At 53.3% G+C, this 17,655-nt stretch overlaps 1 protein-coding gene across 1 annotated transcript; it reads left to right on the top strand.

Annotated features, from left to right (window-relative positions):
• Nucleotides 1–606: 606 nt before the first annotated feature.
• Nucleotides 607–14,809, top strand: LOC132588573 (E3 ubiquitin-protein ligase RBBP6-like). Its single transcript, XM_060261005.1, is given in 20 exon segments — nucleotides 607–641; nucleotides 777–873; nucleotides 1,626–1,765; nucleotides 4,214–4,386; nucleotides 5,152–5,255; nucleotides 5,535–5,818; nucleotides 6,834–7,093; nucleotides 7,193–7,250; nucleotides 7,685–8,251; nucleotides 8,600–8,701; nucleotides 9,415–11,187; nucleotides 13,252–13,268; nucleotides 13,271–13,648; nucleotides 13,651–13,715; nucleotides 13,717–14,007; nucleotides 14,010–14,063; nucleotides 14,065–14,115; nucleotides 14,117–14,491; nucleotides 14,493–14,739; nucleotides 14,742–14,809. Coding segments are annotated over 20 exon segments (5,139 nt in total).
• The last annotated feature ends 2,846 nt before the right edge of the window (nucleotides 14,810–17,655 follow it).

Raw genomic sequence — 17,655 nt, 5'->3', positions numbered from 1 at the left:
AGGCAAGCGTGAACTCATTTCCCAAGTCCTTAAAGTGGCAGAGTTCCTCAGGCTTCACTTTTCAGGATGACCCTGTCCTTGAAGCACAAAGAATACATCTCACTTCTCTTTTAAACAGAGGCGATAGTGGACCACAACATTTCTGTGCAGAGTATGGAGTCTTTTCAATGGCTTTTAACCTGAAGGTACTTGCAGAAGGCAATCGTGTTAAATCATTTGGCTCCAGATGACGTAATTTGCCACAGGAAACTGGAGCCATTGCACAGGTCATTGCAGAAAGTACAAAAAGAGCCTAAGGGTCAGAGCGCCCTAGCAAAGAAGTTCTCCTCCCCCCTCCCCACTTTGCAGTTTAGGCACACAAACATCATGTAATGGCATAAGGACTCCCTGGAACATCTTCAGGACAATCTGATATTAAAGAGCTGTTTTTTGAGGCAACATCAGTTAGCTTTGTGCTGCTCTTTACAGGATTGGATGAGCGGTGTTTGTCTTTGACTGGGTGGACTTAAATGTGTTTCTAATGTGTGTGTCACATGATTGCCTATTGAACAGACCGCCAATCTGGCTGAAGCCAATGCTTCCGAAGAAGATAAAATTAAAGCTATGATGTCACAGTCTGGCCACGAATATGATCCGATCAAGTAAGTTGTTCATCATTTCACACACAAAAACAAAAGGATCAATTTACAAATGTATTTTCATGCTTTTCTTTCTTTTTAAATTCCCCCCAAGAACAAATTATAAAGACACACACTTTTCTTCTTGCACCCTTTTAGTTACATGAAGAAACCCCTGGGTCCACCTCCACCGACTTACACTTGCTTCCGTTGTGGGAAACCTGGCCACTATATAAAGAACTGCCCGACCAATGGGGTAAGGTGCTGGAGTGGAGCTGTGGCATTGTGTTGTTTGCCTGTCAGTCATCTGTGCCTCTTGGTTTCTGGCCATCTTCCTGAAGGTGCTAGTGAGAGCGACAAAGTTGCCTTCCTTAGCTAAGGTGGAAAGAGACTGTTTCCTGAGCTTCTAAAGAGGTTTGGTCAGAGGAGCAGAGGGCGGCTGGCCTGTTTTGTTTGGCCAGCCGTGAGTGAAAGTGGCTGCAAGGATTCGTGGAGCGCCTGGAAAGGAAGGGAGATTTAGTGGTTGTTGGCCTCGCTATCACTCTTGGCACTTGCACTCCAGGGTCAGGGGAGCCCAGTTGCATTTCCCCAGGCCTTGAGAGGTGACTGACTTAAAGGGCCTTTTTAAAGAAAAACAGGGCTCCAAACAATACTCCCTCTAAGCTGTGAAGTCCTGTGAGCAAAAATTCTACTTGGTGAACTACTGCCGTTAAAGTTGTGAGTTCCTGCATCGTTTTTCCTGAGCTGAGACAAAAATGTGCGAGGCAGAGGCTAAAAACTGTGAGCTGGCTCACAGTAACTCAGCTTAGAGGGAACGCTGGCTCCAAAGTGTGTCAGGGCCATGGAGACTGTTTTGGGTTGAAACTGGGCCCCAAGCTGTGCTCTTTGAACCTGCAAGAGAAGAAGAAAAGCTCCCTAAATTGAGTGTTGCTTGGAGGAGTGGTGGAAATATTTCCTCGTGACTGGAAACAGTTGAGTGATTTCTGGTCTCTTTTTTTGCTTCTGCAGGACAAAAACTTTGAGTCTGTTCCCCGGATTAAAAAGAGCACAGGGATTCCTCGAAGCTTCATGATGGAGGTGCAGGACCCGACGACCAAGGGTGCCATGCTGACCAACACAGGGAAATACGCCATCCCGACGATCGATGCGTGAGTGTCTCTGTCCTTGCAAAGGCAGAAGGGGAGGGATCTTGTCTGGAGCACCGGAGGTTGGAGTCTGATGGGAAGAAGCTTTCCTTACCTCTCCCAAAATGCTCGGATGAAGTTGCTGGGAAATAAGTGCAGAGCAGGCAAAGGAAGTACTTCTTCAGTCAACATGTGGTCAGTTTGAGCCTTTCACTGCCAGGGAAGGAGTGATGAGCCAGGAGCATAGATGGTTGTAAAAGGGGGTTAGACAGATCTGTGGAGGATTGGTGACTGGTAGCCATGATGAAAAGAAGACGAAGAAGATGTTGGATTTATATCCCGCCCTCCACTCCGAAGAGTCTCAGAGCAGCTCACAAACTCCTTTCCCTTCCTCCCCACAACAGACACCCTGTGAGGTAGATGAAGATATTGGATTTATATCCCGCCCTCCACTCCGAAGAGTCTCAGAGCGGCTCACAATCTCCTTTCCCTTCCTCCCCCACAACAGACACCCTGTGAGGTAGATGAAGATATTGGATTTATATCCCGCCCTCCACTCCGAAGAGTCTCAGAGGGGCTCACAATCTCCTTTCCCTTCCTCCCCCACAACAGACACCCTGTGAGGTAGATGAAGATATTGGATTTATATCCCGCCCTCCACTCCAAAGAGTCTCAGAGCGGCTCACAATCTCCTTTCCCTTCCTCCCCCACAACAGACACCCTGTGAGGTAGATGAAGATATTGGATTTATATCCCGCCCTCCACTCCAAAGAGTCTCACAACGGCTCACAATCTCCTTTCCCTTCCTCCCCCACAACAGACACCCTGTGAGGTAGATGAAGATATTGGATTTATATCCCACCCTCCACTCCGAAGAGTCTCAGAGCGGCTCACAATCTCCTTTACCTTCCTCCCCCACAACAGACACCCTGTGGGGTAGATGGAGATACTGGATTTATATCCCGCCCTCCACTCTGAGTCTCAGAGCAGCTCACAATCTCCTTTATCTTCCTCCCCCACAACAGACACCCTGTGGGGTAGATGAAGATACTGGATTTATATCCCACCCTCCACTCTGAGTCTCAGAGCAGCTCACAATCTCCTTTATCTTCCTCCCCCACAACAGACACCCTGTGGGGTAGATGGAGATATTGGATTTATATCCCACCCTCCACTCTGAGTCTCAGAGCAGCTCACAATCTCCTTTATCTTCCTCCCCCACAACAGACACCCTGTGGGGTAGATGAAGATATTGGATTTATATCCCACCCTCCACTCTGAGTCTCAGAGCAGCTCACAATCTCCTTTATCTTCCTCCCCCACAACAGACACCCTGTGGGGTAGATGAAGATACTGGATTTATATCCCACCCTCCACTCTGAGTCTCAGAGCAGCTCACAATCTCCTTTATCTTCCTCCCCCACAACAGACATCCTGTGGGGTAGATGGAGATATTGGATTTATATCCCGCCCTCCACTCCGAAGAGTCTCCGAGCGGCTCACAATCTCCTTTCCCTTCCTCCCCCACAACAGACACCCTGTGAGGTAGATGAAGATATTGGATTTATATCCCGCCCTCCACTCCGAAGAGTCGCAGAGCGTCTCACAATCTCCTTTCCCTTCCTCCCCCACAACAGACACCCTGTGAGGTAGATGAAGATATTGGATTTATATCCCGCCCTCCACTCCGAAGAGTCACAGAGCGGCTCACAATCTCCTTTCCCTCCCTCCCCCCCACACAACAGACACCCTGTGAGGTAGATGAAGATATTGGATTTATATCCCGCACTCCACTCCAAGTCTCAGAGCATCTCACAATCTCCTTTCCCTTCCTCCCCCACAACAGACACCCTGTGAGGTGGGTGGGGCTTAGAGGACTCTCACAGCAGCTGCCCTTTCAAGGATAACTCCTACAAGAGATATGGCTGACCCAAGGCCATTCCAGCAGGTGCAAGAGGAGGAGTGAGGAATCAAACCCAGTTCTCCCAGATAAGGGTCCACACACTTAACCACTACACCAAACTGGCTTCCTATCCAGAGGCAGTCAAGTCAGCCCCTGAACACCAGAGCCAGGTGGCTGTATTGGGGGAACACCACACCCCATGGCCTGTTTATTGGAGACCAGACTAGACGGGCCCTCACTGGTCTGCTCCAGAAGATTTCTCTGATGTTCATAGGCCTGCCTTTTCAATCTGACTGTCTTTAGAATTTAGGCAGTTCCCATAGGCAGTGGTCTCCATCCAAATTCACTTCCACTGCTTGAGGGAATTGTTAGTAAAACCCCATCCAAACTAAACCCCATTCCATACTAAACCTTTTAATGGATTTGGGCCAGCTGGCGGGAGACGCAATTCCAAGCTACCGTTTCACATTAGACTCGGGTGTGTGTTTGTAACATTATCAGTATATTAAAGTTATCTCCTACTTTTTAAAAAACACAGCAAGTTTCAGTAAATTTCCTTTCTTTTACAGAGAGGCTTATGCTATAGGCAAGAAAGAGAAGCCCCCTTTCCTGCCGGAAGACCCATCTTCCTCATCAGAAGAGGACGACCCAATCCCCGATGAGCTGCTGTGTTTGATCTGCAAAGATATAATGACTGATGCCGTGGTCATCCCCTGTTGTGGAAACAGCTACTGCGATGAATGTGAGTCCTGAGTTTTCAAAGCATTGCGCGGGGTGGGGGGGGGGTGAGTTGTGTGTTGTTTGCAAAGCAGAACCCCTTTTAGTTGTTCAATCTCAGAACCGGCCAGGACCTGTGTTAGGAGCTGTCTTACAAAACACTGATCCCAGATGCAGATGGAAGGCAAAAGCTTGGCTTTTTAGCTGGGCCAGAAAACTTTGATCAGTTACAATGAAATTCTGATCCTCCCCATCATGGGATTCTGTCTGGCATTTTTGCTTTGTCTGTCCCACCTAAGCCTGGTGCTTTGTATAACAGGGCCATCTTTTAAAGGTAGCTTCTAGTGGGGTCTTTGGCCAGGATCCCAAAAGCCCTTTAGAATACTTTGTGACAGGTTTCAGAACCCCCCTGGCCAGCTGCGCAGGAGTGATTTTCCCAGCATGCCAAGAGACTTCACATCTTGGGGAAGGCCATCTGCACTGGTGGATCTTGGCACTGGTGTGTGGTCATGGATTCAAGAGCTCGTTTAGCAAAGTGAGGAGTCCAGGGGCAAATGCTTCCTCCCTTAGTGAAAGCAGCGGAAGGCACTTGCTGTGGCCCCAAGGGTCAGGGGCTCTGGGGGTTCCTCGCTTTGCCGAAGGGAGCCCTTGCATCCAGCTGGCATTCTCATTGAGCTACGATGTTCTTCAGAGGCTTCCAGGCGTCAGCTGCCGTCGACTGTCTTAGGGCACCGAGCTGTGCCGACGTGCACTGCGGGGCTTCTACAGGGCCTGCTTCCTTTCTTCACAGGTATCCGAACAGCCCTGCTGGAATCAGAGGAGCACACCTGCCCGACTTGTCACCAAACAGACGTTTCTCCTGATGCTTTAATCGCCAACAAATTCTTGCGCCAGGTAATTTCAGATTGCTCTTCCAGGTTTCACGAGTTAGTGAGTGAGCGAGTGTCCCTGTCTGGCCCTGCCTGGGTGTCTTGAACCGCTTTGCTGACCCTGGTTGAATGGGTCTGCAGAGGGTCCCGCTGAGCATTCCAGGTCTTGGTGCCATCACAGGCCTCTCCGTCGCCTGGTGCCTTCTCTCACACCCCCGCGTAGCAGAATCAGGCGTCATTTCCCAGGGTGTTTGGTGCTGGACGGGGGACTGATGGTGGGCTGACTTGTTCCTTTCTCTGGCAGGCTGTCAATAACTTCAAGAACGAAACCGGCTACACAAAGCGGCTCCGCAAGCCCCCCCCGCCCCCTCGGCAGGCGGCTCCACGGAGCATGCCTTCCGTGCCGAGGGCAGCCATGTCAAGACAGCAAGACCCCCTGATGGTTCCACCCTCATCCGCTCCAGTTCACGCTGCTGCATCCCTCGCCCTGCCACTGGCATCAGCGACGTCTGCCTCTGCTCCCGCTGGGGAGGTCCCAGCACCTGTGTCCATGGCTGCTCACCCTGACAAGCCGGAAGGGCCCTTCCGGTAAGCCGACACACTATATAAAGACTGCAGCGTTCTGTTTTGGCCCCCAGAGAGCAGTACGAACTAGCTAAAAGGTCCCAAGGTAGCAAGCCAAAGCTCAGGTTCCAAGAAATTTTTCAGGATGGATATTAAGCAGAAAATTCACCTGAGGGAATCAGCAAAGGTATTGCCGGACTTTGTTGAAATTCTGCCATTTGTAAGGTTCTTATGGGGGAGTGGAGGGGGCCTTGCACAGATTTCCTTAGGTGCAAAGCAGAGTTTGGGAGCCTCTGGGCTTCATGCACAGGGATGTCAGCCATTCTTTGCCTGTGTTTAGCAGAGGCGTGGGGAGTTAGGCTTTCTAAGGTTTTGCAAGCTGTGTGGTTCCCAAGGCAGGTGGATTAAAATGGAGCTGCCTTCTGATATTTGCCAAACTGAATGTGTAAAGTCCCAAAGCAGCTGGAACATCAGCCTGGGCTCTGCCCCATAGCAGTTGACTCCCAAAGGTGTGAGGCAGGGCACTGCCCGAGGCTTCATGCCACACAGGTGGGGCTTATGGCAGATTGGCAGCAGCCAGAGTTTTCTTTGCGCTGACCTGATCTCATCAGGCAGCAAGCTAAGCAGGGTCGACCCAGGCTAGTGTTTCAATGGGAGACCACCAGGGAAGTCCAGGGTCGCTGCACCGAGGCAGGTGATAGGAAATCACCAATAAACATCTCTTGCCTTGCGTTGTGTTTGCACCACAGCACACAGCTCTCCAGTCTGTTTCACCTCAAACCTAATCTTTATATGGAAGCTTCTTTGTTTTGTTGATCATCTTAGTTGTTTCTGTCTGCCTCCTTCCTGTTTCTTTTTTGGGGTGGGGTGGGGGTACTGGTTGTGTGTGTGTTTGGGGGGGGTGGTATGGATTTTGAGCTGGATTGACCAGAACTGTGCATGCACTGATGTTATATCCTAGAACCACGGCACCGTTGTGCATTGAATCCTGTTCCTAGCGAGTCCTGGCTAACCTTGAATTTTGCCTCTTCCGTGCCAGGGAGGGTGACAGTATTGGTCCACCAGCTGCTCTGGTGGCTGCCTCGGAACACTCAAAGCCGCCTCCCTCGTTGTCTGTGAATGCCGTGATGGAGGAGAAGGTACGCTCCGTCCCTGGAGTGGACTCGCCCTGTCCCGTTTACCGCAGCGGCCTCTCCTTCTCTTCCTGTCCTTCCTCCAAGGGCTACCAGGTTCCTGTGCTTGGGCAGCCAGCCCTGGCAGGACAGCTGGGACCCCACGGGCATTCCATCCCCTCCATGGGTAAGTCATTGGCTCCCCTCTGCATCCCAGGGACTCCAGCATTTAGCTCCAGGTGCATATTTTCAGGTACTCACGGCCCCTCCCTCTTCCCTCCCTCAGGTCAGCCAATGAGACCCAACCCTCTTCGTTCTGCAGGCAGCCGGTCCGGCTGGGAGCCGTAAGTAGGCCTTTGAAATATATTTCTCTCTTTTCTCCTAAGCAGTAAGTTTAGAGCGCTACAAGCATCTTGAGAATCTTGCTAACGTAGGCATAGAGAAAAGAGGGTATCTGTGAGAGCGTTTGTGGGGACGCAGTTGCAAAGCGAGCCAGCTGTTACTGCATTGGGCAGAAAGGGGCTGGAAAGAGGAGGGAGCCTCTGTCCAGATGTTGGAAGCGCCTCCCGTAGGTGGGGATAGCGGGAAGCCTAAGCAGGCTCCAGCAGTTGTGCCTAGCAGAGAATGCTGTCCTTGGTGGCTGGATGTGTCTCACTGAACTGGACAAGCAGGGAAGGCTCCGACTTTACACCTTCTGTCAGTGAGAGCAGCAGCTGCCTTGGAATGATGCCTAGAAGAGTTTGCCAGTGGGCAGGGCGTTTGTTGGTGCTCTCGGTAGAGGTCTGAAGCGTGTTGGGGAGGGGGCTCGGGGGGTGGCCAGGGCAGCCGGGGCTCATAGAGCGGAGGAGGCCCTGCAGCCGAGGAGGGGCATTTTACTACAAAGGGGTGCACCCAGTGTCCGTCTCCCTTTCCTCTCTTGCAATCCTGGGACAAGTGTAACACTCAGTGACAACGTGTTTTTGGGTTTCTTTAGAAGTTCAAACCGAGGACGCCCGCATAGTGACCGCACACAAAGGACCCAGGCCCCAACACTGCCAGCCTCCACCCAAGTCTTTGTGCCCGTGCCGCCTCCTCCGCCCCCCCTGTTCCCTCCGCCCCCCCACGCCCTTCCTCTTCCACCGGGGGTGCCTCCGCCACAGTTTCCTCCTCAGTTTCCACCGGGTCAGCCTCCACCTGCCGGGTACACGGTCCCCCCTCCGGGATACCCCCCAGCTCCAGCAAACATATCAACACCTTGGGTACCAACACCAGTGCCAACGGCTCACTCAAATGCCATCCCAACGACACAACCACCTCCTCTATCTAGGGAGGAGTTTTACAGAGAGCAACGGAGACTTAAAGAGGAGTAAGTATATGGCTGTGAACGGAGTTCGGTTATATTTCATTCTTCTGTTTCAGTAGACTGTTGGACTGCCGTCAGGAAAAAATGACATATAACGCGAGATTTCAAAATGTTGATTTTCACCACCAATCAAAAATAACCCAGGAGATCTGTGCTGCTAACAAAACACCTCTAGAAACCCCACGCTGGCCTTTTTTTGTGTGTGTGTTCCGGTAGCATGTCCGTGTCTTGTTTGCATGCGGTGCCCCTGTTCGAGCTGGTGTGGTTTTTTTTTTTTTCCTTTCTGAATGTCATTCTAACAATGTCCAGTTGCATTGTTTCACATCACCAATCCTTTTATTATTTTGACAGGGAAAAGAAAAAATCAAAACTTGATGAGTTTACAAATGATTTTGCTAAGGAACTGATGGAATACAAAAAAATCCAGAAGGAGCGCAGGCGTTCTTATTCCCGGTAATTGGGGCTGGTGGTGGTTGATTTTGGCGATTACCGGGTGGTGGAACCTGCAGCTTTGCATGTGGAATCTCCCAGAGGCGGCATCCTGTGCCCTTTTTCTTGGGCGGGGGAAAGCCAAAGGGCCTGCAGGTTTGAAGCCTGGCTCCCCCTTGGAGTAGACAGTACAGGGCTTGAGGCCCTGGGAGCAGAAGCCGGCCTGATGCATTCCCGTCCCCTGCACAAAACACGGGACTGATGCAGGATCCAGGCCTGCCGAGCACAGAGCTCAGCTGCAGGACCAAGTGAGGAGGGGTTGTCTCAAGTTCTTACTGACAGTGTTACCTTGTGGGAGGCTGCATGGCTGGGTTCTTTTAAGAATCCAGGCAGTTGGTTTCCTGGCTTTCTGGGGATACATGCGGGTTCTAAAGCAAACCCTGAAGAACCACACGGCTTGTTTTTCCCATAGTTCTGGGAGTCCCAAAAGCTGTTTTTGATCTGCTGTTTGGGGAAGAGAGCGGGGTTACTTTTGCCATCTAAAATGGAAAGGGTGTGGAGCCGCCCTTGAGCTTGCCTCCACCCCGGTGGGGATGCCCAGAGGAGCTGTGTCGATTCTCTTGTCTGCCTTTGGCCACGACAGATTTGCCTGCCTCATGCCCCTTAGTACATCAGCAAAGCACCTAAAGTTATACCTTTCTTGTAACTGTGTTTTCCCCACCTTTTTTTTTTTTAAGCTCCAAATCACCCTATAGTGCGTCTTCGTATTCAAGAAGTTCTTATACGTACTCGAAGTCGCGATCCGGCTCGTCCCGCTCGAGGTCATACTCCCGGTCGTTCAGCCGCTCCCACTCCCGCTCCTACTCCCGGTCACCACCCTACCCCCGGAGGGGCAGGGGGAAAAGCCGGAATTACCGTTCCAGGTCGCGGTCTCACGGGTATCATCGGTCCAGATCCAGGTCCCCCCCCCACCGGAGGTATCATTCTCGGTCCAGGTCTCCCGTTTACAGGGGCCAGTCCCCAAGCAAGCGCCCCGCCCCACAGGGGGAAGGGGAAAGGGAGTATTTCAGTCGATACCGAGAAGTCCCAGCCTATGACATGAAAGCGTACTATGGGAGGCCTGTGGACCTGAGAGGAGACCTCTTTGAGAAGGACAGAGTCCGGGACTGGGAATGCTACAGAGACTGGTGTGAGAAATATTACAAGGGCTTCCCAGCTGGAGCTCAGCCCAGACCTCTGCTGAACAGAGAGAACTTCTCCCCGGAGCGCTTTGGCCCACTAGGACCTCGCCGAGAGAACTCTCCATATATTCGGGGACGTCGAGACGAGTACCTGGGAGGGCTGGGCCATCGGAACCGCAGCATAGGCTCCGCCTACTCTGAAAAGCTGCTCAGCCGGGAGGGCCACGGAATGAAAGAAATGCCCAAACCGAAAGAGAAGGAGCCGGAAAACACCTCGGGAGATGGGAAAGGCAACAAGCATAGGAAGCACCGGAAGAGAAGGAAGGGCGAGGAGGGCGAGGGCCTTCCTTCCAGCACCGACCTCTTGGAAGGCTCACGGAAGTCAAGGGACCCTGCCGGGGGGGAAGACAGCAAGCCTGAACCCCTCTTCATGCTCCCCAGCAGGGACGATGCCACTCCTGTCCGGGACGAGCCCATGGAAGCCGATTCCGTTGCCTTCAAGCCCACGTCTGACAAGGAGAGGAAAGAGAAGCCAAAGGGCAGAGCCGAGAAGACCAAGCGCAAAGCAGAAGGCACAGCCACCCCCAAGAAAGACACGATGGCAAAACCGACAAAAGCAGCCCCAGAGAAGTCGGAGGCCGAGCACGAGAAGTCCCCGCGGGCTGACCTTCCCTCCAGAAAAGCCAAGGAGGAGCAGCTGCCCAAGACCGAGAGCAGCAAGTCGTCTTCTCAGAAGGACGAGAAGCCCTCCAGCAGCACCCCACGCAAAGTTCACCTCCGAGCCACGAAAGAACACCCGGAACCCAGATCGGCCAAGGAGGAGAAAGCCAGGAAGGAGCACCCCAAGGAGACCAAAGGCGAGAAGCAGCCGCCGCCGCCGAGCAAGGAGGAGAAGGCCAAGAAGCCAGCAGACAGGAGCAAAGCTGTGGAGGCCAAGCCTGAAAAGAGGAAAAGGAGGGTGGAGGAGAAAGCAGACCAGGAAGCTGCCGCTGCCACCGCCACAGTCAGGCCGCCCAAGCAAGAGGCGGCTGAGCTGAAACTCTCACCCAAGGGCCCCGCGGAGCCTGAGGGCGAAAAGGCAGCCAGGAGCCCGGAGAAGGAGGAGAAGATGGTGTCGCCGGTGGTGCCAGCCAAGAAGATCAAGCTGAACAGAGAAACTGGCAAGAAGATTGTCAGTACTGAGAACGTGGCCCCCCCTCCCAAAGACCCCCCTGCAGAGAAGGCGGAGCCAGCCAGCAGCAAAGGGAAGCCCGAGAAGAGCAAAGGGAAGCTGAGGAGGAAAGTGGCAGCAGGGGACGCAGCCACCTCCACGCTGGTCGATTACCCCAGGTACGGGGGGGGAGGGTTCCTCTCCAGGGCCTGCTGAACCCTTGGGCCTTGGGTTGGCTCACTGATTGGAACTCCACACCCAGGGATTTGCCCTGGACTGCCTTTCCTGTGTGTGGGGAGGGGTGTCTTTGATGCATACACATTATTAGTGGTCTTCTGGGGAGGACAAGGGAATAGGGCACATGGTCTGCATACAGAGGATTGGATCCTGTGAAGTCATTCCCACCTTCCCTTACCTCAGCTGCAGCCCAGGATGACACACACACACCCCGCCCCCTGGAAGCATAGGTGGTGCTGGAGAGGCTCCCTGGATGACATGCCCTGGGGAGCTGGAAAGAAGAGAGGAGAAGGTGGCAAAATCCATCCCCCCCCAGTAGAACTTTTTGCTGGCTGTCAGGAGGGAGAGGGGCTGTTGCCCTCCTCCCTGCTTCGTGGCTTCCCCATGAGCCCCTTCCTCCATCTGCTCGCATCATCTTTTGGAAAGGGAAGGGTGGGGGAAAATGTGTGAGTGACACGGGCCAAGCCCAGCAGGTCCCAGGTCAAGTCCTCAGTACCTCTGCTTGGCAGCCCCAGGGAAGGTCTCTGCCTGGACTTTTGGAGTGTTCCTGCTGTCTGGGGGAGAGGGCTTCTGGCAAGGTGCACCGGTAGGCCTGATTCGGCTAGAGAGCATCAAGGCTTCCTTCCTGAGAGCCAGTTTGGTGTAGTGGGTAAGTGTGCGGAATCTTATCTGGGAGAACCGGGTTTGATTCCCCACTCCTCCACTTGCAGCTGCTGGAATGGCCTTGGGTCAGCCAGAGCTTTTGTAGGAGTTGTCCTTGAAAGGGCAGCTTCTGTCAGAGCTCTCTCAGCCCCACCCACCTCACAGGGTGTCTGTTGTGGGAGAGGAAGATAAAGGAGATTGTGAGCCGCTCTGAGATTCAGAGAGAAGGGCAAGGTATAAATCTGCAATCCTTCCTTCCTTCCTTCCTTCCTTCCTTCCTTCCTTCCTTCCTTCCTTCCTTCCTTCCTTCCTTCCTTCCTTCCTTCCTTCCTTCCTTCCTTCCTTCCTTCCTTCCTTCCTTCCTTCCTTCCTTCCTTCCTCACACACACCATGAGTATTGGGGACTCATGTCACTTGTATCTCTCGTTACCTGTCGGCCACACACAAGGCAGCATAGTGTGGGTTGACGAGGAGGTGGCCAGCAGAGGGATTTTGCCTTTGAACCAGGAGATGGCTTATGTGCCTTCTTGCATAAGAACATATTAGAGAAGCCCTGTTGGATCAGGCCAATGGCCCCTCAAGTCCAACACTCTGTGTCACATAAGAACAGAAGAGAAGCCAAGTTTGATCAGGCAATGGCCCCTCCTGTCCAACACTCTGTGTCACATAAGAACATAAGAGAAGCCCTGTTGGATCAGGCCAATGGCCCATCCAGTCCAACACTCTGTGTCACATAAGAACAATAAGAGAAGCCATGTTGGATCAGGCCAATGGCCCCTCCTGTCCAACACTCTGCGTCACACAGTGGCCCCAAAAAAAACCCCAGGTGCCATCAGGAGGTTCACAAGTGGGGCTAGAAGCCCTTCCACTTTGCCCCACCACCACCCCAAGCACCAAGAATCCAGAGTATCCCTGCCCCAGATAGTTCCAATAATATCCTGTGACTAACAGCAGATCTGATTTCAGTTGGGGAAGGATTGGCATCATTTGTTGGTGCTGACTTCTTTATTCAGTTGTCTTGGAAGACTGCACAAATGCAGAGCTCTCTGGAAGAAGATGTACAATACAGGACAATTTTGCAGGCTGACATTGAGATGATGAGAGGAATGAAGGATTGGGAATGGGAATTTCAAGGCAGAGGTCCTTAGAGGGGGGGAGGTTCTGAAGAGATCAGCACATGTCTCTTAGGGCAGGGGGGGGCAGTATTTGGCAGATTTCTTCCTAGGTTAAAAGGGGTGGCTGGTGCCATGGCTGCGCACTCAAGCTTTTCAGAAGGAGGTGTGCCCTCCGTGTAAGCTGGTGAAAGCTCTCTGTCCAAGGCATCGGGCTGCTTCTTGATTGTTGTTTTCCACTTCCTCCCTTAGCACCAGCTCCGCTGGAGGCAGCCTGTACGGAAGTCAGAAGAGAAGCCTGACAACAAGCGCACCGTCATTAAGACGATGGAAGAATACAACAACGACATCATGGCCCCCGCTGAGGACGTCATCATCATGATCCAGGTGCCACAGTCCAAATGGGACAAAGACGAGTTTGACTCCGAGGAAGAGGAGGAAGAGGTGGTGAAGTCGACGCAAGTCCCTTCCACAGTTGGGAAGCCCACGAGCGTCGTAAAGACCGTTGGCGTGAAGCCGCCCATCAAACAGAACGAGAAGGATCCTGAGCCTTCAGAGAAGACCCCGAGAACCTCAAAAGAACCGGGGCATGAGAGCTCCGCTCCTGACTCCAAAAGCTCCAAACCCACGTTATTGAATGAGAAAGGGAAAAGCAGGACCGGGAGCATTCTGCCTCCGACAGAGACTCTTTCGAGAAAAGAAGAGCAGCGGGATCCAGCAGAGAAGGAGCGCCCCCGAGCAAGGAGCTGTGAAGAGCGGCTCTTCCTCTCATTCTTCCAAAGAGAGCAGGTCTTCGAAAAGCATGACACCGCCCACGGGTCTTCTGCCAGGGACTTCACACCTACCTGGGACAAGAAGTCAGACCACGACAGCAGCAGAGAGCATTCAGGCTCCAAGCGAAGAGAGGACAGGAGCGATGTCTCCCGGAAGAAAGCCTCCCCTTCCCGAAATCGGGAGCCTGCCTCCTCAGGACAAAAGAACAAGCCGAGGGGGACGAGAGATTGGAGCCAGCCAAAAAGGGAGCCGGGGACTCCAGGAGGAGCAGCTACAGCCCTCCGAGGGACCCGAAGGCAAAGTGACCACAAGGCTGCCTATGAGTCCAGGCGTCCAGCCGAAACACCGCAGATCCCAGGAGAGAGGCTTCGGCAAAGAGAGAGAGAAGCGGCCATCGTCTGAGACCCGGAGCAACAAAGAGCGGGTGGGGGGGAGCAAACCCCCGCACAGGCGATCCTCCCCAGAGACGAGAGAGCAAGGGGCCACGCCAAATGACAACAAGAGCTCCTCCTCCAAACCAAAGCCCCAGCCAAGCCACTCTTCCCGGCTGTCTTCTGACCCAACGAGAGAAACAGACGAGGCCGCCTTTGTGCCGGACTACAACGAAAGCGACAGCGAGAGCAACACCTCTGACTTGCCAGGCAAAAGTGCCCGGGACGGGAAGGAGAAGGCCCCCGACAAAGCTCAAGAGCCTGTGGCGGCAGTGGTGGCAACAGCAGTGCCGGCCGCCCCCTCCCGGCGGGAGCAGCCAGAGCAGCCCCAGCGCTAGCCGCAGCCAGAGCCCCTCGGAGAGCCAGGGCCGCAGCAGCAGCGCCAGCTCTGCCGACAGCCAGGACAGCAAGAAGAAGCGGAAGAAGAAAGACAAGAAGAAGCGGAAGAAGCACAAAAAGCACAAGAAGCACAAGAAGCAGGCGGGGGCGGAGGGGGAGGCGGAGAAAAGCCAAAAACACAAACACAAGAAGAAGAAGTCCAGAAGAGCAAAGACAAGGAGAAGGAGAGGGAGGACCAAAAGGCCAAGGCAGGGGGGGCTGCCTGAGGGACTGGCTGGAACGGAAGCCCCGCTTGGGGGAGGGGGGCAGGCTGCACTTACTGGATTGCTGCTGGAGTGGATTTTTACATCCGAGCTTTATAAAGTGAACATTTTGTACAGACTTGTGACCTGTGACCATGTCATCTGGGGAGGGGTGGGGGGAAGGGCTTTGTCTGGTTTTATTTTATTCTTTCTGCTGGGGCATCTTACTTTGAACCACCATTAAGTTAGTTTGGGTGGAGTTTACTGTACTGTGAAAACTTTCACTATTTTTTTTAATTGCCTGTCATGGAAAAAAAAAAAGGAAATGGCTGGTATCGGTTCTAAAATATCAGCCAGAGGACTTGCAGAGAATGCATTTCAGCCCCGCTCTGTTACTTTTTGGATTACAATAAAAGAAACACCGATTTTCAATAAGCTGTGATCAGTGTGAGAGATTTTGGGCACCCGTTTTTAATACAGGAGCACAAGGGCAGGTGGGTGAAGAACTGGATGGGTTCACGGTGTGCCACCCTGAGGGGGTAGGCTGTGTCTGTCCAAATGGGCCCCTGCTTGGGAAGGTGACGCAACTCAAAAAGAAATAAGCAAACAGCCCCACTCCATTGTTCTCAAGCAGGAGGGGGGGGCGGGGCGGGGTCTGAGTAAGTCAAATTATTTGGGGAATTCGGAAAGGGCCGTGGCTTTGTTTTTACATCCTGTGTACAGCTTTAGGTAAGGTTCATCTTTTCCTTGCAGTGTGGGGCCACCACCGCAGTCCTTACATATGTAAGCGGCATGTTGGATTTTCACAACTGCACACTGGCCAAGCTTAGGCTAGGAAGAACGTATCCCTGGGCCAAATGGAGCAACAGATCTCTGTTGATGGAAGGTGGTGTGCTACTGAGGGCTTCCTCTCACCTCCCGGCCAAAAACTCTCAAGCGTGATCTTGAAAAGGAGCAGCAGGGAACGAGGGAGCCCAGTCATTGGAGGAAACGGCTGTTGAATAAACTCCTGCTTTTAGAACCCTCAGCTGGGACATAATGGGAATCCAGGCCCTGGAGGAAGTGCATGCAGGGTCTGCTGGGAGGAATGGCCACAGCACCACCTGTAAGTGGGAAATGGCCCCAGAAGTCTACTGCTGCTCCACTGGAGGGAGGTGGTTTATTACAAGGCTGAGTCATTCTCCTCACCTTCCCTCAGCTCTTAACCTTCCTCTAAGTGAAAGTGAAGCATCTCTTACAAGTGAAAAGGACCTGCTGTGTTCAGAGAAGGTGTGCCTCTTGTCAGGTGGCACATCCAAGCCAGGGGGGGGGGGGGGTGTTTGTAAGCATCTCAGAGGCAAACCTTGTCCAATACAGGTCAAGCAGAAGCACAGGCTGTGGCCAAAGCCAGCTCAGCCAAACAGGCACAGCAAAAGACGCCCTGAAAGGTGACAGACGTGGGAAACCAGCCAGGGGCTGGACTGCTGGGTGGGCAGCAGGAGATGATGGGAGAAAGGAGCAAACTCTGAATGGAGCCCTTCTAGTTGCTTCTGGTTTGGGCACAGAACCCCATTGGCATCCCATTTCCTGATCTGGCTTCAGGCAACTGGGTGACTTCTGGGCCTCCAGCCTGTGCCTTTTTCTCCTCTCTGCATCGGCTCCGCCTGCTTGCAGAGGAGACTTCTGGGTCCCATAAATTAGAAGTCGGATGGGGGGGGGGGCAGCCTTGGGTGGTGGTCTCTCTTTGGCCAGAATTTCAGGGCCCCCCGCTGGCATGAAAAGCCTGTCTCCATGACCCCCAGGATGTCTGCACAAGGACCAGTGTGCATCTGAGTGGCCAGCAGGGGCACCCTGCCAACATTAAGGCCTGAAAGAAAGAGCGCCCTGGTCACCAGCTGGCAGTAAATGGGAGCATTTCACTGTGGGCACTGATTGGGGGGGGGGGGCAGAGAAGTGACTGGGAATCTACTGCCGAGGGTCTCCGTGGGTGCAACAGTGAGGAATTCAACAGCAGAACAAGTGTCGGCCCAGTGTTTGGGAGGGACTGCCATGGAGGCAGGCATGGGTGATCTGAGGTCAGCCCTGCTTGCCTCAGGATTGAAATTGGGGGAGGGGACGACGTCAGCCCCTCTAGGAGAAAGTAGGGTTGGGAAATGCCCGGAGATCTGAGGAGGGAAGGGGGGTAGGATGCCCCGGAGTCCACCGTCCAAAGTGTCCCTTTTCTGCAGGGGAGCTGATCTCTGTCGCCTGGAGATCACCTGTAATCACCCCAGCAGATCTCCAGCCACCACCTGGAGGTGAAGCAGCAGAAAAAAGTCACACAGACAGGAGACTGGAAGGAGAGCAACAGCTCTGGTGCACAATGTGCCTCTTATTCAGTTATCTGTTCTTAAGGAAGGAAAAGGAAAGGTCCCCTGTGCAAGCACCAGTCGTTTCCGACTCTGGGGTGACGTCGCATCATGACGTTTTCATGGCAGACTTTTTACAGGTGGTTTGCCCTTGCCTTCCCCAGTCCTCTACTGGGGACTCATTTCACTGACCTTGGAAGGATGGAAGGCTGAGTCAACCTTGGCAGCCATGAACAGCTCTGCAAGAAGTTGGTCCTCTGAAAGGGCAGCTGCTGTGGATAGCCCTCTCCAGCCCCACTCCACCTCACAGGGTATCTGTTGTGGGGGGAGGGAAGGTAAAGGAGATTGTGAGCCGCTCTGAGACTCTCCACTCCGAAGAGTCTCAGAGCGGCTCACAATCTCCTTTACCTTCCTCCCCCACAACAGATACCCTGTGAGGTGGGTGGGGCTGGAGAGGGCTCTCACAGCAGCTGCCCTTTCAAGGACAACTTCTGCCAGAGCTATGGCTGACCCAAGGCCATGCTAGCAGGTGCAAGTGGAGGA

Source organism: Heteronotia binoei, chromosome 20, assembly GCF_032191835.1.
Source record: "Heteronotia binoei isolate CCM8104 ecotype False Entrance Well chromosome 20, APGP_CSIRO_Hbin_v1, whole genome shotgun sequence".
Taxonomy (NCBI): Eukaryota; Metazoa; Chordata; class Lepidosauria; order Squamata; family Gekkonidae; genus Heteronotia; species Heteronotia binoei.
Note: the sequence above shows the minus strand (reverse complement) of the source record. Positions and strands in the feature narration are given on the sequence as shown.